At 51.7% G+C, this 22,437-nt stretch overlaps 1 protein-coding gene across 1 annotated transcript in view; it reads left to right on the top strand.

The window, feature by feature from the left end:
• Positions 1-22,437, top strand: part of WDR19 (WD repeat domain 19) — a 2,828,275-nt gene that overhangs the window by 2,526,071 nt on the left and 279,767 nt on the right. The window contains exon 32 of the mRNA XM_069631788.1: positions 14,081-14,162. Within this exon, the coding sequence (XP_069487889.1) occupies positions 14,081-14,162 (82 nt within the window). The remainder of the gene's footprint in view (positions 1-14,080; positions 14,163-22,437) is intronic.

Here is a 22,437-nt window from a genome sequence, read left to right as displayed (position 1 = left end):
ACTACCCCAGCAGATCCAGGGACGGGGAGGGATACGGCCACGACGAATGATGATGAAGACATAGACATAGCGGACGGCGAGTCCACACATTTGGATGCCCCACATAGGGATTCCCAACCGGACGAGGTGGGTTCGTTTCACTTCATGATCGCTAGGTCCTCTGAGCAATTCCAGCTAGTGCCCGAAGGAAACCAAGAAGGAGGGCTTCTTGTATCAAAGGCGAGAGGCCGCGATATTTGGGAAGAGGCACAGCTACAGGCAAGCGGGATAGGCTGGAAAAGAAGTATAGGGTGTCGGACTAGGCACCCAAATGCCTGATGTCACAACCATCGCCGGACGTGGTGGAGTCGGAGGCCCCTCTGGACAGCAAGGGAAAAAGGATGGATGCCCTGGTGAAGAAGGTGATTTACACTGAAGCGTTCACAGTCGAGGCAGCCAACGCACTGGCGATCCTAGCCAGGTATGACAGGGATTTGTGGTACAAACTAGGACTGATCCTGGAGTTCCTCCCTAAGAAGATGGAGGCCCTTGCCCTCTTTCAAGGAAGGACAGGTGGCATCAGACCACTCCATCACGGTGGCAGTGGACATCGCCGACGCAGGGTTCCGGCAAATGGGGAACGGTGTCTGCCTTCGTCGGCAGGGATAGATGAAGGCCACTAACTTCTGTCAGGAGTTCCAAGCGAAGGTGCCTCACATGCCCTCCGAAGGGGAAAATCCATCTGGGAAGGCCCTCAACGAGTCCCTCCAGGCCATCAAAGCGGATACGGAGACGGCCCGCTCCCTCTGCACTCTCCAGCAGCACTGCTCGTCTTCTTTTCGCTCCTCCAGGGGAAAATCGAGCAGGTCGTCAAAAGGTTTTTCCACATTTTACAGACAGCCTTCCCGATCCTCAACGCAAGAAGCCTACAGATGCCACTCCCAGGCCTACGGTAGCGGAGGACAGCGTCTGCCGTCGCCCGCAGGGCAGGATGCCGGCACCCAAGCAAGCCTGAACCGGCCAAGACATTAGACTCCCGCTCATGCACCCCCGGTGAGAGGCCGGCAGACAAGGTTCGTCAGCGAGTGGAAAAAGATCACCACCGATAGATGGGCGCTGGATGCTTTTACCCGGGGGCACACCTTGAAGTTCCAACGCAGATGTATTCCACCGGTTCCCCGACAGGAGCAGCACATCCCTCAGTTTCTGAAAGAGGTACGAGCTATGCTACGAAAAAGGGCGATATAGCTAGTTCCCCAACAGCGCTGGGGCTCCGAAATCTATTCCAGATACTTTCTAGTCAGAAAGAAGACAGGTGGCTGGAGACCCATCCTGGACCTGCAACGTCTGAACAAATAATTAAAATAATTCAGGATGGTCACGTTGCACCATGTGCTGGGCCAACTGGAAAAAGGAGACTTCTTGACATTGTTGGACCTGGAGGACGCATATTTCCACGTCCCCATTCACAAGAAACATTGGAAATATCTACGTTTCATGGCGCAGGGCCAGCACTACCAGTTCAAGGCCCTACCATTCGGCTTGAAGTCAGCCCCAAGAGTCTTCACAAAGTGCCTGGCACCAATGGTGGGCCATCTATGTCTACAGGGCATACATATATACCCGTACCTGGATGACTGGCTGATTTGCACCCGCTTGCGGAAGCTGGCCAACAAGCACACGAAGGCGACCGTCCGACTATTGACAGATCTGGGATTCTGCGTCAACTATCCGAAGTCCTGCTTAACGCCATCGCAGAACGTGCTGTTCCTAGGCGCCAGACTCAACGTAGTGTCTTGCCTGGTGTCGCCCTCGGAAGAGAGCGTAGCAGCCATTTAAGGAAAGGTGCAATGGCTGTCATCGGCAAAGATGGCACGGTGCGGCCACCAAGTTGTTATCTACCACAGTGCGGGCCATCTACCTCGTCTGTCTCTGCAGGCTGCAGATGCGACCCCTACAGGAATTCCTGGATGCCAGATGGATACAGATGTCCGGAACTTTCACTGACAAGATCTCTCTCAATGAGGAGTTCTGACAGGTGATAGAGTGGTGGGGGCTCCGCTCCCACATCGCCCAGGGCATGGGATTTCAAAATCCCCCATACCAGGAGACGGTCACCACGGACGCCTCCCTGGAAGGTTGGGGAGCGCACACCGGACGTCTGTACACCAGAGGCCTGTGGCTGCCGGAAGAGAAGGATCTGCATATCAACATCCTGGAGCTACGGACAGTGTTCTCGGCCCTCAAGTTTTTCATGCTGTCTCTGAAAGACAGGGTGGTGAGGATGTTCACAGACAACACCACCACCATGTTGTGCATCAGGAAGCAGGGGGGCACTTGATTCCTGGCACTCTCCAAGGATGCCCAGGAATTGTGGCACTGGGCCGTCGGACAGGGGATGTTCCTCGTCCCTCTTCACTTGGCGGGAGTCAAGAACACCATTGCATACTCCTTCAGCAGGGAACTGCGCTCCTGCCACAAGTGGAAGCTTTGTCGGGATCAGTTGGACCGCCTGTTCGTCAAAGGGGGCAGGCCCCAGATCAACCTATTTGCGATGGCGGTGAACTCCAAAGTCCAGAAGCTTGCCTGCAGATTCTACTAGCCAAGGAGCATGGGTGGCGGGTTCTCCTTCCTGTGGGAAGGGCTGTTTCTGTACACTATGAGTCATCAACACACAGTGTCAATGCAGGATGATACTCATCACCCTGGTGTGGCCCAGGCAGATTTGGTATTGATATTGATATTTTATTTCTATCGCGCTCGTACACAAGTGTTTCAGAGCGCACCAAGGCAAGGGAGGGGAACGGGAAGAACAAAACAACGATCTTACTAGGTCCAGTGACATTGAGAACGCGCAAGTGCATGGGAGAGGGGGATGGGCAAAGTGCATGGAAGTGGGGAGAAGTGGAAAGTGCGGAGCAAAGGAGAAACAGATAAATAATAATAAATAAATAAATAATAAAGGCAGCAAACAGTGGTAGTGCAGCCAGCAAGTGGCAAGTGCTGGGTTTAAGGCAGCAGACAGGGTAGGTTTGATAAGTGCAGGAAGAAAAAGGGGGGGCTGTATGGGTACAGATACCGACCCCAGTACAAGGGGTGGCCCGGAAGCAGTGCGGGATGGTGGCAGGGTGAGCAGGTACCTGGGCCCGGAGGACAGAGGGTGGCCAGGTGCACAGTGCCAAAAGAGAACAGATCAGCAGGGGAAAGGGGAGCAATGGCTGAAGCTTAGAGGAAGGTCTTGAGGTGCTTCCGGAGATGGTTCTCCTCAAGTTTTAGAGTGGCAGGGAGGCTGTTCCAGAGGGAGGCCCCAGCCGAAGACAGAGTTCTACCCCCAGCTCGTTTCTTTGAAAAACAACTGACCCTAAGGGAGTTATAGGTAGAGGAGCGAAGAGCTTGAGAGGGGAGGTATTTGTGGAGGGATAGCTGTAAGCATTTTGGACTCAGGCCCAAGAAAGCCTTGTGGACAATGCAGAGGGTTTTGAATTTAATCCTTGCATCCACTGGAAGCCAATGGAGAGATTTCATACCTGGAGAGATACGATCCCAGGGCTTGAGGCATTCCTGTTCTGGATTAGTTGCAGAGGGCGGAGAGTAGAGGCAGGTAGATTTAGAAAGAGGCTGTTACAATAGTCCAACCTAGAGAGAACCAGAGCTTGGGAGAAAGTGAGTTTCAGCCTATCAGCTTTGCCTCCAGTCAAGGTTCCAGATCTTCTCACCAGAGAGGGAAGCGCAATCCTTCATCACGACCCAGGATTGCTGAACCTGAAGGCTTGGCTCCTACAGCCTTAGAGTTTGGAGATGATGAGTTGCCAGCGGACTGCAGAGAGGTCCTCGCCAAGGCTAGGGCGTCGTCGACTTTGAAGTGCTACGTCATAGGTGGAGGCATTTTGCTACATGGTGCTGGTCGCAGAAGATTAGCCCTCTGAGGGTCACGCCTCCACAGATCCGTCCATACCTGCTGTCCTTGGCAAAAGCTGGACTGGCTTGTGCATCCATCAAGGTAAATCTGGTGGCTATCTCCCACTACACCAGGTCCCCCGATAGATCCTCGCTGTGGTCCCACAGACTTGTCCAGGAGTTTCAAAAAGGACTTTTCTGATCCTTTGCGCTGGTGAAGGCTCCTGCCCCGGTGTGGGAACTCAAAGTGCTTCTGACGAGGCTCATGGGGGCCACCTTCGAGCCGATGCACCATGCCCCACTCAGGTTTCTTTCGTTGAAAATGGCTTTCCTTGTGGCCATCACCTCTGCCAGACGTGTGGGTGAGATCCAGGCCTGCAAGCAACCGTATCTGACTTTCCACGAATCGAGGGTGGTACTGCGCACACACCCCTCTTTCATGCCTAAGGTTCCCTCGGAATTCCACCTCAGTGAGCCTTTGATGTTACCTGTTTTCCTCCCAAAACCTTTGTCGCCGGCAGAGAGGGCCTTGCACTCGCTGGACGTTGCTCATACCCTGAAGTTCTACGTGACATGCACAAAGAGTTTTTGGAAGACTTCTCAACTGTCTGTGAACTTTGGTCCTGTGAACCATGGGAAGGCATTGTCCAAGGCTTCCATTTCAAGGTGGCTCACCATGCACTGTCATCGGTCGGCGAACTGACTGCTGCCTGGCCGTCCGAGAGCCCATTCCACCTGAGCGATCGCTGTGCCTCTGCTTGACATCTGCAGGGCTGCGACGTGGAGGTCCGCGCATACCTTCATGAAATTCTACTGCATCGACATGGATTCCAGGGAGGAGTCCAGAGTCGGCCAGGCAGTGCTACGCGACCTGTTCGCTTGAGATGAATCTGTTCCAGTGGTTCCAGTGGTAAGTGTTAATTGCTTCTGTTGAGCCTTGCCACCCCATGTGGTTGTGTAATGTGGTACTGCTTTGTATTCGTTATTCATGAGCATGTGCATCCACCTCAGACCCCATGCTGGAGAAGTTTTTTTTTTTTTTTTTTAAACTTGTTTATTTTTGGTTGGCGCACAGGAAAGCAAATTAGCATATCAGTTCAACACTTTATCACAGCATTAATATACAGTTGTTTATCCCCAGACACCCGCACCCACTTTTTAGGCCCGGCAGTCTTCTGTGGACTGTCTCTTTGCCCATTAAGTCCAATTCCTGACTCATTCGCTCCTGTCTCCTGTCTCCTCCTACCTCGATTCGCCTTCCTCCCTCCTCTCCAGGCTTACGTCATCAAATCCTGGTTCTGGCTATCCTCCGGGGCCTGCTCCTCTATCGACTGAGTCTGTTTCCTGTCTGCCGCCCGCTGGGCATGTTTCACTAGGCGCGGTTTGTATGTCAGCGCCGGGAAGCGTAGGTCATAGTCTATCACCGGCGACCAAATGTTTGTGAAACGATGGAGGCGGCCTCTATTTGCTGCCATAATTTTCTCAGCAATGAAGATGTCCCAGATTTTAAACCACCACAACACCGTTAAGGGACCTTCCGGAGCCTTCCATGTCCGGGCTATTGTGATTTTAGCGGCCAGGAGTAATTGTGTGATGAGGGCCGCGAGCACGCCCGATTTTGGGTAGGTGTCTGGAATCGGGGTCCACAGCAGAAGTGGCTCCGGTTCCAGTGGCAGCGAGATCTGGGATATCTCTGTGATGATAGCTATACATTGGGCCCAGAAGACCTTCACCACCGGGCATGACCACCACATGTGTAGATAGGAGCCTGGCGAGCCACACCGACGCCAGCACTGTGGGTCCAGCGACTGATTGAAGTGGTGTAGTTGAAGCGGTGGGAAATACCATCTCATGAGCAGTTTATGTGCGCATTCTCGGTTGGTGATGCAGAAAGAAGATGAGTGCGTGCGGGACCAGATATCGGTCCAGTCTTGATCCTGGATTGGATGCCCTAGGTCCTTTTCCCACTGCGCCATATATGTCGCTCTATTTGACAGTAGGTTCACTTGGAATAATCGATGCAGCGTCGAAATCCGCCCTCGGGTTGGAGGGTCTGCCACCGTTAATTCCAAGGCATCCAGGGTCCGGGTGGCCGCCTCTCGCGTCTGGGGGTGTGAGCACCAGTGCCTGATTTGGCAGTATGAAAACCTGTCTGACTCTGAGAGATTAAACGCACTTTTGCATTGGGCGAATGTCAGCGGCTGGGTTCCTTCAAACAGTTGGCTTAGGGAGCTGAGGCCTCCGGCAGTCCAGTTTTTAAAGTTCGAGGGGGGAGATCCAGGTGAGAACGCCGGATTGTGGAAGACCGGAGCTGAGGGGCCCAGGACTCTCGGGATACCTCTGGATTTGCGGGCCCAATCCCATGCCTTCAACGTTTGCTTAGTCGAGGACAGAATAGCTGGCCACGCCCGGCGCAGCGAGGTTGGCTGGTGTAAATTAAAGCGCAGTGGGAGGGGTAATCGGGATTGCTCTATGTCCATCCATTTGGGGCGCCCTGACGCTATAGTCCAAGCCCGGGTGTGAGCTATCTGCGCCGCCATTTGGTATTTTTGGAGGTCAGGGACCCCTAGGCCTCCCTGGTCCGGGGCACATAGCATGGTCCTCCGTGGAATGTGAGCTTTCTTCCCCCTCCATATGAATCCAAATATCTTCCTCTGAAGTCTCTGTAGTTGGGGGCGAGGGACTATGATGGGAAGAGCTGAGCAGGCGTATAGGAATCATGGCAACAAATTCATTTTACAGGCCGTGATACGACCTATTAGGGATATTTCCTGCTTGAGCCCGGCGTCTAGGTCTTTTTCCAAAGTTTTCATCAGGGGCGGGAAGTTTATCCGATAGATGTCTCCAGGGTTAGCGGGGATCTGCACCCCGAGGTAGGGGATGGATGTGTCACTTAGTGGGATCGCGCACTGGGCGCTGAAGGATGCCTTGTCTCTCTGATCTAAGCCTATCCCCAACGCTGTCGATTTCACAAAATTAATGGCAAATCCGGACACCTTCCCGAATCTGTGGATTTCCGCTAGGGCGGCTCTTAAGGATTGAGAGGTGTCTGTAATGGTTAGCATCACGTCATCAGCGTAGAGCGCGATCTTGTGCTGGGTGGGGCCCACTTGAAGGCCTTTGATTCTGGAGTTGAGGCGGATCCGCTGGGCCAAAGATTCCATAACCATAGCAAACAGTAGGGGGGAGAGGGGGCAGCCCTGTCTGGTGCCGCATGTTAGGGAGATCGGGTTAGTTAGCAGGCCGTTCACTCGGAGAAGGGTGGTCGGGGTTTGGTAGTTCGCTAAGATTAGCTTTAAGAAGGTGGGCCCAAAGCCGAACGATTCCAGGGTGAGGCGGAGGAACGACCAGTCCACTTTGTCGAAAGCCTTGGTCGCATCCAAGGCTAGCAGGGCGAGTTTCTTCGAGCCTTGCCTGGCTATCTCGATCAAGTTGAGGACTCGTGTATTATCTGTGGTGGCTCTGTTTAGAATAAATCCCGTCTGGTCTGGGTCTATGATGTCCGGAAGAAGTTTTGCTAATCGGTTTGCCAAGACCTTCGAATAAATATTCGCATCCAGGTTTAATAAGGAGATGGGTCGATAAGCTGCTATATCGCTGGGGTCTTTTCCTGGTTTCAGCGCTAATACTGTTATCGAGTCTTTCATCGATGGGGTTATTGATCCAGAAGTGGCGAAGGAGTTGAAGAGGGTTGTCATTGGGGTTAGTAGCTGGGGCCGAAAGAGTTTGAAGAATCGGGACGAAAAACCATCCGGGCCCGGGGCTCTAGTTCTTAAGCTTTTAATAGCCTTGTCGATCTCTTCGCTGGTAATCGGGGCCTCCAACTCTTCTCTACTCGTAGTTGAGAGCTTGGGTAAGGCGGCTTCCCGCAGGTAGGACTGCTGCTCTCCATGGGGTTTTTGGGTAGCTGACATGGTTTCGGTTACGTGAGCCTCTGCAAATCTCAGCTTATACCGATCTGCAAATTGGACTGCACCCTCGGGGTCTCGGAGGCCTATTATAGTGTTCCTTCTCTTGATTCTTGCCAGTTTTTCCACCAGGAATTTATTTGCCTTGTTTCCTCTGGCGTAGTAGCTTTGCTTCGTTTTGGTTAGCAGCTGGGCTGTGTCCTCTGCGTAATGGGCCTCTAGTTTCTTCTGGGCCGTCTGCAAGGCTTGGTAGGTTCTCGGGACCAGTTTCTAGCCTTACACGCCGTCTCTGCCTCCAGGACCTTGTCTTCTAGGATGCGGCGGACCCGTTGCTTTTGTTTATGGTTGGCCGCTCCCCGGGAGATCAGTACCCCTCTCACCACGGCCTTCATTGTGTCCCATGTATTCGCTGGGGAGGTATCTTCGTTTTTATTATCTTCGAAGAACTGTTTGATTGTTTTAGCTACTACGTCTCTGGCGGCCATGTCATTCAGGATCGGGTCATAAAGAGACCATCTGCGTCTTGGGGACGGGTCCGGATTATAAGCTCTTAGCGTTAGCATTATGGGTGCATGGTCTGAGTGGATTCTGGGGCCTATGAGGACATCGTCTGTGTATGACAGGATCTGCGGAGATGCCAGCAGGAGGTCGATGCGTGAGTAAGTTCTATGCACATAGGAGTAGCATGAGTAGTCGCGCTCCTCTGGGTGGAGGATCCTCCAGGTATCCACCACTTCGAAGGTTCAGAACAATTTAAGCAGAGCAATCGCCAAGCCGAAGTCTCCGCGGGCTGGGGGGTGCGATCTGTCTACTAATGGGTTGGGGACTCCGTTGAAATCTCCCTCGATAATGGTCTGACCCTCAACAAACGGTAGGAGGGTGCTTTCCAGGGCCGAGTAGAATGCTTCCTGCTCTTGATTCGGAGCATATACTGAGATCAACGTATATAGTTGGCCGAGAATTCGGCACTTCACCGCCACGAAGCGGCCATCGGGGCCCCGCTTAGAGTCCAGGATTTGCGGCTTCAAATCTTTGGCGATTAAGATGGCTGTGCCACCCTTCTTTGCTCCATTCGACGCCAGGAACTGCAGTGGGAATTGCCGATCTCTGAGCCTTGTGAAGTCCGCTGGAATCAGGTGTGTCTCTTGTAGGAAGACAATGGAGGCTTTGTCATTCTGGATGCGTTTTAGGATCGCTTTCCGCTTCTGTGGGGCGTTGAGGCCTCTAACGTTCAACGTTAGAAACCTTAGTTTCTGGATCGGCGGGGGATCCTCCTGGGTGCCCTCTGGGGTGGGATACTGTTCCTCGTGGGGGCTGGGGGTATTCAGTCTTCATTTCGTGACTCAGAGTTAGCTAAGTCTTCCTGCGGCTGGGTTTTCTGTATCCTCCAACGGGAGGGTAGCTTTTTATCTGCGTAGGCCAGCCAACGGGTGGGCGAACTTAAACGAGAGGGAGAACTCCCGACTTTGTGGGGGGCCGGGATTTTCTGCGCAGCCACCACCACGGCCAACGGGGCCCAAACAGTTTTCCTCGCCAACGGGGCGGGGCTCGAACCATTGAGATCGGCTCGGCTCCAAGGGTGGGTAGGTGACATACCCCTCGGAGTGGGGACTGGGCCGTTCGGGGCCCGCGGCGTTGCCATGCTTTGTTTTGGCTCCGGGGTCGATCTTAGCACAATGGGAGCAGACATCTGGATCATTTCATCTTTCGGCGCCTCTGTGCTTTAGACCAGGGTTGTTGCTGCTGTCTTTGGGGTGATTGATCTGGTTCCTCTGGCGGGAGGTCTGGACTGGAGGTGGGTGAGGTCTCTGGAGAGCTCGGGTGTAAAATAGATTTCGCGTCCTCCAGATGGCTGATTTTACGCAGGGTTCCCTGGTACGAGAATTGTAAAGTAGCGGGGAAGAGCCATCGGTAGCGGATCTGCTGGCTCTGGAGGAATAGGGTCAAGGGCTTGAGAGCTCTCCTTTTCTGTATGGTGATCGGGGAGAGATCTTGGTATATCTGCAGGGGGGTGCTCATGAATGACAGTTCATCTTTGGTGCGGCTTATCGCCGAGATGGCCTCTTTGGTAGCATAGAAGTGGACTCTAGTGATCACGTCCGGAGGGCCGTCCGAATCTGCTCCTCGTCTCGGGCGCAATCTGTGAGTTCGGTCCAGGACTTGGAAAAAGTTGCCTATATATTCCGGGAGCTCTTTATCTTGAATCGTTGATGGGACCCCACAGATGCGCAGATTATTTCGTCGAGCCCTGTTTTCTAAGTCCTCTTGCTTGAATGCGAGGATCTCGTTACTGGACTGGAGCGCTTGGATCTCGCGTCGCATTTCTATTATTGTTGCATCGTGGCTCTGGGTCAAGTCTTCGACCTCTCCTATCCTCTGTTCCGCTTCAGTGAGTCGTTGGTCCGTCTGTTCTAGTCGTGTGGTGAGTTCGGTCATGCAGGACCGGAACTCGGCTTTAATGTCTCGCATGAAGGCCATCAAGTCATCTCTGGTGGCGAGATTACCTTGCTCTTCTGGGGGCTTCTGCGGGGTTAGTTTAGGCGGGGGGTCCGGTTTCCTTGTCTTGTCTGTTGCTAGGAGCATGGTGGAAATGTCCGCGGTTTTGGCTGGTTTGGTGAGTCCCGACATTTTGCTAGGGCTGAGACTCTGGGGATCCTCCTCTGGCTGGGTCGCCGGGGGTAGTCGAGACGCGGCGAGCTCCCTGTCCGGGAGCACCTGGGGGGCGCTTGGGGGGGGGGGGATCAGTCTCGGCCGAATCTGCTATCGACAGGGTCTCCTGGGAGGGTGAGGGATGAGGCCTCCCCCAGCGATGTCTTTCGGAGGAGAGGTTGATTTGCCAGCCGTATTTATTTTAAGAGTTGCAGTGTTTATATCCAGGTATTGCCACTCTTGGATGTTGTGGAAGGGTTGGTTCAGCTTGAGGCAGTTGCCCTCCTTACCAGGGGGCTGCAGCTATCAAGGATGATAGGTGTGGTGGGTGGAGTGGGCAGGGGCGCCCCAGGAGATTATGGCAGCAGGAGACGTGGGAATGCCTTCAGAAGGAGGTCGAGGAGTGATGTTGTGAAGCCAAGGGGGGTAGGTGCGATACGTGGCCCGCTCCGGGCGACCAGAATCCCAGATGGTAGAGGCCACTTTCCTCAGCTGGCGAGGTATCTGGTGGGCAGGAGCGCCCCAGGAAGCTGGAGGGAGGCACTGGATCCAGTGCCGGGGTGACGGTAGGGGGGGCTCCCGGGAATTTGGCCAGCAGAGAGTAGGGGTCTACCCAGGGAGGGTAAGTAGCCGGCTGAGCCGCTGAGGGCTGGGGAGGCCGCACTTCAGGGCAGGCGGGAGGCAGGGCAGGATCCGGAACCGTGGAGATCGTAGCGTGTATCCTTCAATGGAGAGGGGGGGGCGGGCACCCACCCGGCCAGGCCCCCGACACCACCTCCGGGGAGCTGGGCCGCAGGGCTGGGGACAGACGGGGAGTCCCGGGAGGCAGATGGAGGCCTCAGGCTGCAGGCGGGGTCACCGCGGAGGAAGACGCCACCGTCCCGCCAACCCCCGGCGCCGACAGTTGCAGGTGAAGGAGGTGGGGGTGGGCGGGGCGGATGAAGAGCCCTCGCCCCCGCACCCGAGCGGAAGAGGGTTGGGGAGCTCCGGAGGCTCTCCTCGAGGAGGGCCTCCCTCCGAAGTGTGTTCATCGGGTCTGGCAGGCAGGAGAGTCAGCAGGCTTGGGGTGGCTCGGCTGGGGCTCAAGCTGCTGGCGGGGCCCTCCGGAGGAAGGAGGGAGATGGCGCCGACTCCAGTCTCCGCTCCAGCGGACACCGACGAGGAGTGGGGGGAGGGGCGGGTGGAGAGATCCCGGACCCGTGCCCAGGCCCCGCAGCAGAGTGGAGGGTGGGAGCAGGAGGCACTATAGGCGTCTATAGGCGTCTAGACACTGGGCGCCGGAGGAGATGAGGGGCCTGGGTCACGGCCTGGGTCATGGCCGCCATCTTGGCTCGCTGTAGTGAGGCATCCGTGCCAAGTTCCCCAGCCGCGTTTTCGAAGTTCCTGCAGCTTTTATCTTCAGAATTGGAGCGGTGGATGCGGGAGTGGTTCCGCCAGCCTCTCCCGCCAGAGGAACAGCAGCAGCGTTGCTGGAGCCGGCTAAATCTTAGTTGAGGCCGCGGGTCCCTACGGAGGCCATCAACGGAGCAGCCTCATCAGTGGCGCTCCAGGCCACGCCCCCCGCTGGAGAAGTTTTAAGTAACTTACCTGTAACTATTGTTCTCCCGCATGGGTCTGGCATGGATTCACATGCAAACTCCCTGCCCGCCCCCTTCCGGCCCCTCTGCGGCTCTTCTTTGTCATACTGCCACTTTATGTGCTTACCAAATCTGAAGATGGCTGTCACAGGTGGGGTTTAGGGAGAGGACTGTCATTGGATGGGGGCAGTATGACCCAGAGGATAGTGATTGATTTGGAGGAAAAATACAGTTTTAAAGTGAAACCGTTTTTTTTTCTTTTACCGAGTATTCCCAGGCTGACGACGAGGAATATTAATGAGCCTGTGAATCCATGCCAGACCCTTGCTGAAGACCAACAGTTACAGGTAAGTAACTTAAACCTTCACCTTATTCATGCAGCAGTCAAAACCGTTACCAACGCCTCCTCTGCTCCCCCCCCAACTCCACTGTTCACCCGCGAAGGTTGCATGGCGCTTTCTGGCACCCTGAATGTTTCTTTCCTCCGCTCACTCAATTTTGGTCTTCGATTTCTCACCTGGCTCTCTCACAATCCTTGCAATTGCTGATCATCCCGTTGCCTGTGCTCGCCACCTTTTATACTGACAGGGAGTGTTAACAAGTGGCAGGTGTGCATTGTTAGGACTATGTGCCTGACCCTGCCTGGCCTCATTATAGGGACAGAGCCAATGCAAGTCAGTGGCAGTAATCTTTCTAACCTCATTCCTCATCTTCCTCGGCTCAGTACAATATAAAGTGGGGAGGAATTATGGGAGCTGTAGTTTATCATAAAAGAAGCAGCGATAGGTGTTAGATGGGTTGCAGAAAAAGTTGGATACCATGTCTCATCATTGGGTGCTTCGCCCCCACTCCCTGAGGACCACCTACCCAGGTGATCCTCCCTCCCTCCCTCGCTCGTCCACCCCCAGAGTCAGGATTCAAAAGCGATGGCCTTTCCCTGGACACCTGAGTACGGGATCCCAGGGAATAGGTTGTGAAACACCCTCTGGTTCTTCACAATACCCACAGTCTCCTTATGTGATACATGGTGGTCTCATCCTTTCAGATGTGCCCCCAGTATCCATCTTCTGTGTGGGTGTGTCCCTGCATAGCGTTCAAGGCAGGTAAATCAGCCAATTTGTTCAAACGTAAGAGTCCAAAAATGAAGGAAGAAAAAAAAAAAGTTGACTTTGTTTTCCTACTCTCCATCTGTCCCGCTATCTTCATCACCTTTAACCTTATAGTGTCCTCCACATTCTGGTGTATGTATTCATATTTCAGGGGTCAGTCATATTTACTGTGTTTTCCCTTAGTGAATGCAGTGGTCCAGAAGGACCAATCCCGATGCTGTTTCATAGGTTGCTATATATTGCTGCCTCATCATCTTCTCTCGTCTCTTCAACCTGTAGGGTTCTATCATCTGCTACTATAATCTTCTCATGCCCCTATTGACGTCTCATTGCTCTTTTATCAGTGCAACGTGTGTGTCTCCTCATAGTTTGTTGGTTATCCCATGTCAGGCTTGCGTTGGTGGCCATCTGATGTTTTCAGATGTTTAGTTGCTTCCCAGCCCCACCTTTCTTTAGAGGCATCTTACATGCCTTGTTTCCAGTGCGGTAAAGGTACTGCGTCTATTAGGAGACGTCTCATTTTTCTTTTATCAGTGCAATGTGTGTGTCTCCTCATAGTTTGTCGGTTATCCCATGTCAGGCTTGCGTTGGTGGCCATCTGATGTTTTCAGATGTTTTGTTGCCTCCCAGCCCCACCTTTCTTTAGAGGCATCTTACATGCCTTGTTTCCAGTGCAGTAAAGCTACTGCGTCTATTAGACTTCAGGTAGGGGAGGGGGAGGTGGGAAAGTTGAGCAATGGAAATGGAGTCTGAACCACCTTGTGCCTTATGTGGCGTTTAATCTTTTCTGGATTCTACTTTACCTGGATGTTTACTTTGTAGAAGAAAATGCATCTGCCTGACAAATCTGTATCCACTTAAGAAACAACGAAAAGTACTGAAAATCATTTACTGTAGAAGTATTTGTAAGTTTATAAAAATGTGTTGTAATACTTTAATACATCTCTATTCTCCTTTTTAGATTCATGTTAAACGTGGAGATCACATGAAGGGGGCACGCATGCTAATTAGAGTAGCCAACAATATAAGCAAATTCCCTTCACGTAAGTAAATAAATATTTCGACAAACATATAGTTTTTTATTCTGACTGTATCTTCTTTGTTGACAGGGTGTTTAGGTAATGTTTGGATCATACCATTATTTTTGCTCTGTATTTAATTTTATATTCGTTATTATTAACTGGTAATAGTTATTTCATGGGGGTGATACAGATCAACATTACTCAAACCAATCACGATACGAGAATTACAATGAATGTGTTAAAGAATGATGTGCATACTCCTGTAATCTCAAGTCTGAAATAGGGAAGTTTTAGGTGCAGGAGTTGGTTACTTTTAAAAAAAATCTTTTTTTTTAAATTTATTACGAAAGTGTTTTCAGTTTACAATGAAACCTTTTACACTCTCTTTCACATCTAATACAATTTAAAGGAAAATAAAAAAGGAAACAAAAAGAGGAGTATTCAAACAAAGAATAAACAAATAAATGCAGTCAAAAGTAAATAAATAAAACAAAAACATGTCAACGCTACCTTTGTACATAACTCTAAAACCACCTTACTTTAAAATCATAAATTAAAATCCTTGTCAGCAGATTGACACACTTTTATTTTTTAAACTCTTTATTGGCATTTAATAAACAGAACACAAAAACTACACATTTCGAAAAAGAAGTTACATTTAGATGATGGCTGATCAGCTTCCTCTCTCACTAGCACTTCTGTGACAATTTACAACCTTCCCCTCACATTCGCTATCCTCTACATCCAAGGTTTCAAGGCCTTTCCTTGACTCTCTTGGCCACAGGCCCTTGACCGCCAGCCACGTACAAGCCTCCTGTCACATCATGGAGGCTAGTGCTCAACAGTCCCAGGGTCGCCCTTCCAGCTCCTAGGCTGTGAGTTACATCTACTGTTTCTTATTTGTCTAATGAGTCTTGCAGCCTCATCTGGATTTTCCCCGGTGGTCTTTTTTCCCCAACGCTCCATCCCCATTCCATGCCAACAGTGCAATTAAAGTTAACCATGATACAATGTGATAGCATATGGTGGTAGCGCATCCGATGGAGGGAACATTGGCTGCACCAGTACATCCCAAGCATTCACATCCGAACTTCCTTCCCCTGACCCACTTTGTGCTGCACCGCACCAGGCCACAGATTCGGCTAGAGCCCCCTTTCCCTGTCAGCCCGCCAGGCTTCGAATATGGGTCCCTTAGGTGCCTTCCAGGCCACAGCTATCCGTTGCTTGGCCAAAATACAAATAAGATCTTTCATACTGGTGATATGTCTCGCAAGCCCTCCACTCCTAGGGTAAACGCCTAACAAGTATGCTTCAAGGGACCATGTCTGCATCACTATCCCCCCGCTTGCAGCACTGGTCGCCACCCCCTGCCAGAACCTGCTGATGACTGGACATGATGAAAACATATGGAAGAAATCAGCAATCTCATATTTGCATCTGGTGCAGTTCAAGACTCCCGCACCCTTACATTTTGAGATCCTGTGGGGGGATCAAGTAGGTTCTGTGCAACACATACAGCTGGATAAGCTTAAATCTAGAATTTCTCAACACTTACTTAGTGTAGCCCAGTGCGTGCAGCCATTCTGCATCAGTGAGCGCTCTTCCAACATACGCCTCCCATCTCTGCGTTCCAATGTTCTGGTTGTAGACAGCAGCGATTCATATAATCTAGAAACCGTGTGTCTGCCACAATGTCGCAAAGTGTGCCGAGCACCTGGTCTCCCTCTATTCCATCTTTGAAGCTGGCCCATCTCCTCTGGATGCTTTTGACCAGGGTCTGATGCATCAAATACTGTCCCCGCTGTATGCCAGCATGCTCCATCAATGTTCCAAAGTCCACCAGTTTCCCATCTACCTGCAAGTCCCCTATCGTGGCTATGCCGTGTGTCTCAAAATGCCTTCTTATCTGTATCACAGGGTCTCGCCCTTTCCCTGCGAAGGTATGTTCGGGGAGTATGGATTCCCAGCCCCCATCCATTTCCATACCCTGTGCCATATTATATCCACTTGCAGGTGCCAAGTTACCATCTTGACCTCTAAATCTGTCGTCCACAGGACCTCTTTTAAGAAGTAATATAATAATAATTGGTTATTTGTAACACACTTAATTCCCAGAGGTTTCTAAGGGCAGACCCGGGGATTGAACCTGTGTTGCTCCGCGTCGTCTTGCTTCCAAAGCAAGCGCGTTGCCCCTGAGCTATTCTCCCCATCCGCCTGTTGACTGATGCAGGAGCCCAGAGTCCAGCGTGGTCTCGTCTGCCAGCCACCTAGTCACAAACTGTAGCTGTCGTGCCAGGCAATACAGCTCAAAGTTAGGCAGCCATATTCCACCCTGATCTAATTTCCCTGCAAGACATTCAGTGCAATCCTACATCTGTCATTCCCCCGTAGAAATGTCAGCACCTTCGAATCCAAATGTGCAAAAAATGTTTTGGGGATGTTATATGGGCATTTAATAAAGTGATATAGTAGACGGGGGTAACACAACCATCTTAAGCAAAGCTTCTCTCCTCATCACCGACAGGTGCAAATGCTGCCAAAAAGACATTGACCTATAAACACCATCTAGGACCATCTAGGACCCTCTGCGTGTTATATTTATGGGTTGTGGCCATGTCATTGACCCCCAGGTACTGGAAAGTCTGTACCTGCCACTTCAGCCCCAAGTCAGGTAGGTTGTCCTGGCTCACCCCCACAAGACCTACAAGTGAGAACAGGCAGTACTTTTCTCCACTTACTTGGATGCCTGAAAGCCCTTCACACTGGTCTGTTATGTCCAGTATGTGAGTTAAGTTCTCAGCTGGCGAGTGTACAAAATCAGCATATCGTACATTGAAATTAAGTGCCAGACTCCACCTAACATTCTCCCGCCCTCTTCTTAGTTTTTACACAGAAAGACTGCCAGTGGTTCTAAAGCTAAGATAAAAAGCATCTGAGACTGTGGGCAGCCCTGGCTAGTGCCTCTGTGCAGCTCCCATTCCCCAGATATCCATCTTCCAGTCGGCACTCTGGCCTGGGTTCGTTTGTACAGCAGCTCCACCCATCTTCTCCAGCTTTTCCAGTCTGCCTCCTTTGCCTTCCTGCTACCGGCCCGCCCCCAGTCCTGCAACCAGTCTCCCCCGAACATGTTGTAACCCAGGCGCTATGCCCTTCCATGCCTGTTAAACCACTTTCTAAGATACAAACAACTAAAACTAGAACAACTCCACCTCACAAAGGGTGGTGATACCAGATCCTTCTTGGATAATATTCGCCCTCCATCACTCCCTGACCAAAAAACCAACAACCCTGCATCGTAACATGTGCTTGGGCTCCGCTGCTTTACCGACTCCCCTCCATCCCCACCTGGGAGGCACGCAGCAGCGTGATGCATTAAAACGGGCATCCAAAACAGCATGTCCACTGGGGTGTCCCAGCAGCCTGCTCGGGCAACTGCCTGCGCCCCCAATACAGATCTCTCCATCTCCAAATGTCTGCTCCTGCATATAGCACCCCATTTTTGCCTTAAGACATCTTAGGGTTGATAGCTCGCCACCTCCTCATCTTCGGCAATCACAGGGCTAGGTTTCTCCTATCCGGGAGCTTTGCTATCCCCTTAGCGTCCACCCAAGAGTGCACAACTTCTGTGTCCTCGAAGAAGTGGGACTTTCCCTTGTGGATCACTTTGAGTTTCGGCAGGTATATTAGCATGCATCTCGCGTTCGCTCTCCCAGGCATTGTTTCGTAGGGCCAAACATAGCCCTCTGCATTTGTACCAGCATTGTATAATCTGGGTAAATAGCAAGCTTCACAGACCCCCGTACTATGCTTCCCCCTGCTCTTGAGAAGGTCAGGATCCTCTCTCTGTCTTTGTAATTCATGATTCTTGCTATCATCGGCCGTGGTGGGGCTTCCAGGGATCTATGCGCCCTTTCCACCATGAAACCCTGAGTTAGTGTCCCCGGGCCCACCTCTTGCAGGAGTATGTTTTTGACATAGGTTCTTGGGTCATCACCTTCCTCCCTTTCCGATAGTCCAAGGATCCTTATGTTATTCTGCCTGGCTCTTCCCTCTGAGTCCTCCACTCAGTGCATTAGTATGCCCATCGTGGCGTCCAGTACAGACATCTGTGCTTGGGGTGGTTGCGACGTTAGACGTGCTTTCTCGCACCTGTGTCTCCACCATTCCCATCCGGTCCGACAGGGTCCGTACGTCTTGCCTTAATAGCCCCACGTCCACAATGACAGCGTCCACCTTTTGCTCTAGACATGCTTTAGTGGGGCAATGGCAGCAAGGATATGGTTCTCTTCACGTGTTTCACCCTGCAAGGTTGTTGCGCCACCTTGCGTAGCCAGGATCGGCCCAGTCCCCTTGTCTGCATCTCCCTTGACAAACGCCTCCATGTTTGTTTGCCCTTGCTGCAGTGATGTTTGTTAGGCATATGCGTGGTTCTGTCTTTCCCTGGCAGGCCGTTTAGTAGTTTTCTGCTGCGGCAGCCCCCACCGGGTGCAGCTCTAGCCGTGGACGCAAGACATAACTCTCTCAAGTCTTCATGCCGCCACTCTGCAGGTTCAGAATGGCCTTGCACCACGGTTGGCTGTTGTCGGACCCCTGTGCCCGGGTAGTAGTACCAAGGGAGCACCCCCAGCAGGGTTCAATGGTCTGCAATGCTTGTTCCAGCAAAGGTCTGCCCACCCTTATGCACCAGCATCCATGCGCTTTCGTTTTCTGGGCACTACCTTATTGCCTGTGGCGGTGTCCCAGGCTACTTTGATTTGCAGCAGTTTATCTGGGCCTTCGTTTGCAGCATCTGTGGCCACCTTCAGTCCCACGAGACCCGGCCTTGCCAACTATGCGCTCTGGCACCTCTCAGCAGCGGTCTAAGGGCATGCTACCAGTTCCACTTTTCGTCTGTAGCAGGTCTGCCCACTGTCTTCAACAGTAATGCAGACAGTGGACCCCAACAAATATTTGCTAGCTCGGTTCACTGCTCCTGGTCCCACATACATTGTGATCTTACCTGTAGGAGTGTTTGAGGCAGCCTTTTATGCCTTGCCGCTCTCCCGGGTCCACCACACTGACCTTTTTGGTCCTCATATGGGACAGGAGCTCAGTGAGAACGGTTCCCCTGGAGGACAAGATTGTGGCCATTAAGAAAGCCACAGCTCACTTCCTCTCCAGGACAGTCACCTCACTCTGGTGGTACCAACACCTCTTGGGTCTTATGGCAGTGCTCCGGTTGGCCGTACCTCACACAAGGCTCAGGATGAGGAGATTACAGCTGCATTTTGCAGCATCATGGAATCAGGAAAAGGGCTCCGAAGCGGAGCCAGTCAGCAGTCCTCCTTTTCGCCACTCGGAGCCCCAGTGGTGGTCCGCGGACTACAAGGGAGCCACTCTGGCCAAACACAGTGTCCATGGAGTCTGGACTCAGCAGGAGCAGGATTCCCACACAAATGGGCTAGAATTGGGGGCCATATGGCTGGCTCTCAGGGCCTTATCAGGGGCAAAACAGTTCTGATCCAGACAGACAACTCCACTGGCAAGTACTATGTCAACAAGAAGGAGGTACCAAATCCCCTCTGTTGTGCAACCGAGCAGTCAGCATGTGGGAGGGGGCTCCAGAGAACAACATCTACCTCCAGGGCGGTCCACCTCCCGGGGGAATCCAACCTTGAAGCAGACAGGCCCATCAGACTGGGGGCGGACAATTACGAGTGGCAATTGAACGACCTGGTATTGAAGGAGATTTTCCTCAGGTGGGGCATCCACAGGTGGATCTCTTTGCCTCCCGGGTCAACAGGAAATAGTGGTAGTTCGCTCCTGGCAAGGGCAGGGCCCCGGCTCGCTGGGAGACACATTGCAAATAAAATGGAACTACATGTCGGCATGCGCCTTCCCGCCTACACCCCTGGGGTACAAGGGGTGATCTGCAGGATAAAGGAATCTCAGCACCTCAGCCGTGGTTCTCCGAGCTACTCAGCCTGTCGGACAGACCACCCATTCACCTACCGCTGGGCCCAGCTGCTCCCCTTACCCAGCAGGGGGGCAGAGTACTCCATCCTGCTCCTCACAAACTAGCCCTTGCAGCGTGGTTCCTGAGCAAGTTACTCTAAAGCACTTGAGCCTATCTCAGGCTAACCTAGAGAGCATCCAGGGTGCTAGAAACAAGGCTACTAGTAGCCAGTATAAGAGTAAATGGTCTAGATTTTGTCATTGTGCCGACTATAGGGAGATCGATCCCCTTGGGTGTACCATGGACTATGTGCTCTCCTTTTCGGCACACCTCTTCCATTCCGGCGTACAGGTTGATACTTGCCGCACCTATCCGGCAGCCATAGGGGCTTATAAGGAATTCAGAGGAGGGCCTCTCCTCCTCTGCCAACCCGGTGATCAAACAACACTTGGGGGGCTTCCACAGGCTTTTCCCGCCTATAAAACTTCCTACCCAATGTGACTTCCTCCTTCCATCTCAACGAGGAAATAGTCTTACCCACCCTCTTCACTGACCTCCGCCTCTGCGCGCCTCTAAATTTAAAAGGCATTTTTTCTGGTGAAAAAGGTTCTGTCTCCCGTACCTCGCGTGGGACGCCCATGCAGTATGGAGGAAAGGGGACTACGGATTAAGAGTACGTTAGTCACTACAGTGAGTAACTATTCATTTCTATGTGACACGCACAAAGAGTTTTTGGAAGACTTCTCAACTGTTCGTGAACTTTGGTCCTGTGAACCATGGGAAGGCCTGGTCCAAGGCTTCCATCTCAAGGTAGCTCTTCGGCTGCATCACACACTGTCATCGGTTGGTGAACCGACCGCTGCCTGGCTGTCCGAGAGCCCCCTCCACCAGAGCGATTGCTGCGACAACGGCGTTCCTGTCTGGTGTGCCCCTGCTGGATATCTGCAGGGCTGCTATGTGGAGGTCCATGCACACCTTCATGAAGTTCTACTGCAGCGACAGGGATTCCAGAGAGGAGTCCAGAGTCGGCCAAGCAGTGCTACGCAACCCTGTTTTCTTGAGTCTGTTCCTGAGGTAAAAGTAATTGCTTCTGTTGTGCCTGACCACCTCCCGTCGTTGTGTAATGTTGTACTGCTATGTATTTCATGAGTATGTGAATCCATGCCAGACCCCATGCTGGAGAAGGAACAAGTTACTTACCTGTAACTATAGTTCTCCAGCATGGGTCTGGCATGGATTTACATGCGAACCCTCCCTCCTACCCCTCTGCGGCTCTTCTTGGTCATACTGACACTTTACATGCTTACCACATCCGAAAGATGGCTGCCAGAGGAGGGGCTTAGGGAAAGGACTGTCATTGGCTGGTGGCAGTGTGACCCAGAGGACAATGATTGGTTTATAGGAGAAATACAGTTTGTAAGTGAAAGTGAAACTGCTTTTCTTTTACCGAGAGTTCCCGGCCTGACGACGGGGAATATTCATGAGCATGTGAATCCATGCCAGACCCATGCTGAAGAAGAATAGTTATAGGTAAGTAACTTGCTCCAACTGAAGCATGGGGCGTAGTAACATGCTATACATACGACGCCTGATGTCACGTCCGGAGCTGACGATCGAGCACCGAGCAAGACGGATCGACGGTCAAGTTGAGGTCCACTACGCCCCCTTTCGAAAAGGTTTCTGAACAGCAGAGCAGGACGAGGATATCTATCAAGATGAGGAATCTCGCTTATTGCGGTGAAGTGATGGGAAATTTGAACTCATTTTGATGCATTTGTTGTTTCATGTAGTATTATTCATTTTGTCAACGTACCGTGCATTGGGCGCAGCGTAGTTATTGTGTGCATTGATGTGTAATTTTCTATGGTATTGTTTCAGTGCGTTCAATATTTAGATTGAGAGCGGCGCAACATTGATGGTGGCCATTGAACGTTTTTCATATGATTTTCTATTTTTTTTTATTGGGTTCAATCATGCATAAATGTTTATGCATCCCATACAACAGAAAAGAGACCAGAGTGTGTTTACTGACTAGTTAGAAGAGCCCCCCTTTTTAAATGTACTCAAAATGACTATACAATGTTCTACTAGTCTTGTGTTCTTTTTTCTTTCGGATTGCAACTCAAGGTATTAGACTGTAATTTATATTCCTGCAGTTCATGAAATAGGCATATAAATAGTTTTTAAACAAAATTGATGATTTGTATATGAAATAATAAAGATAAATATATGTTTGGTGAATTGGCAGTGTATTAATGTAATCAGTATTACTTTGGGCTATTTCCTCTGTTGCCGAGCTCTAGAGGGGTGACACGTTTGTGTAAACAACATTTTAAGTTTGGCCATCCTCCCTAGCCATGA

The sequence above is a fragment of the Ambystoma mexicanum genome, chromosome 6q (genome assembly GCF_040938575.1).
Source record: "Ambystoma mexicanum isolate Mex_15411 chromosome 6q, UKY_AmexF1_1, whole genome shotgun sequence".
Taxonomy (NCBI): domain Eukaryota; kingdom Metazoa; phylum Chordata; class Amphibia; order Caudata; family Ambystomatidae; genus Ambystoma; species Ambystoma mexicanum.
This window is presented reverse-complemented; position numbering and strand designations above follow the sequence as displayed.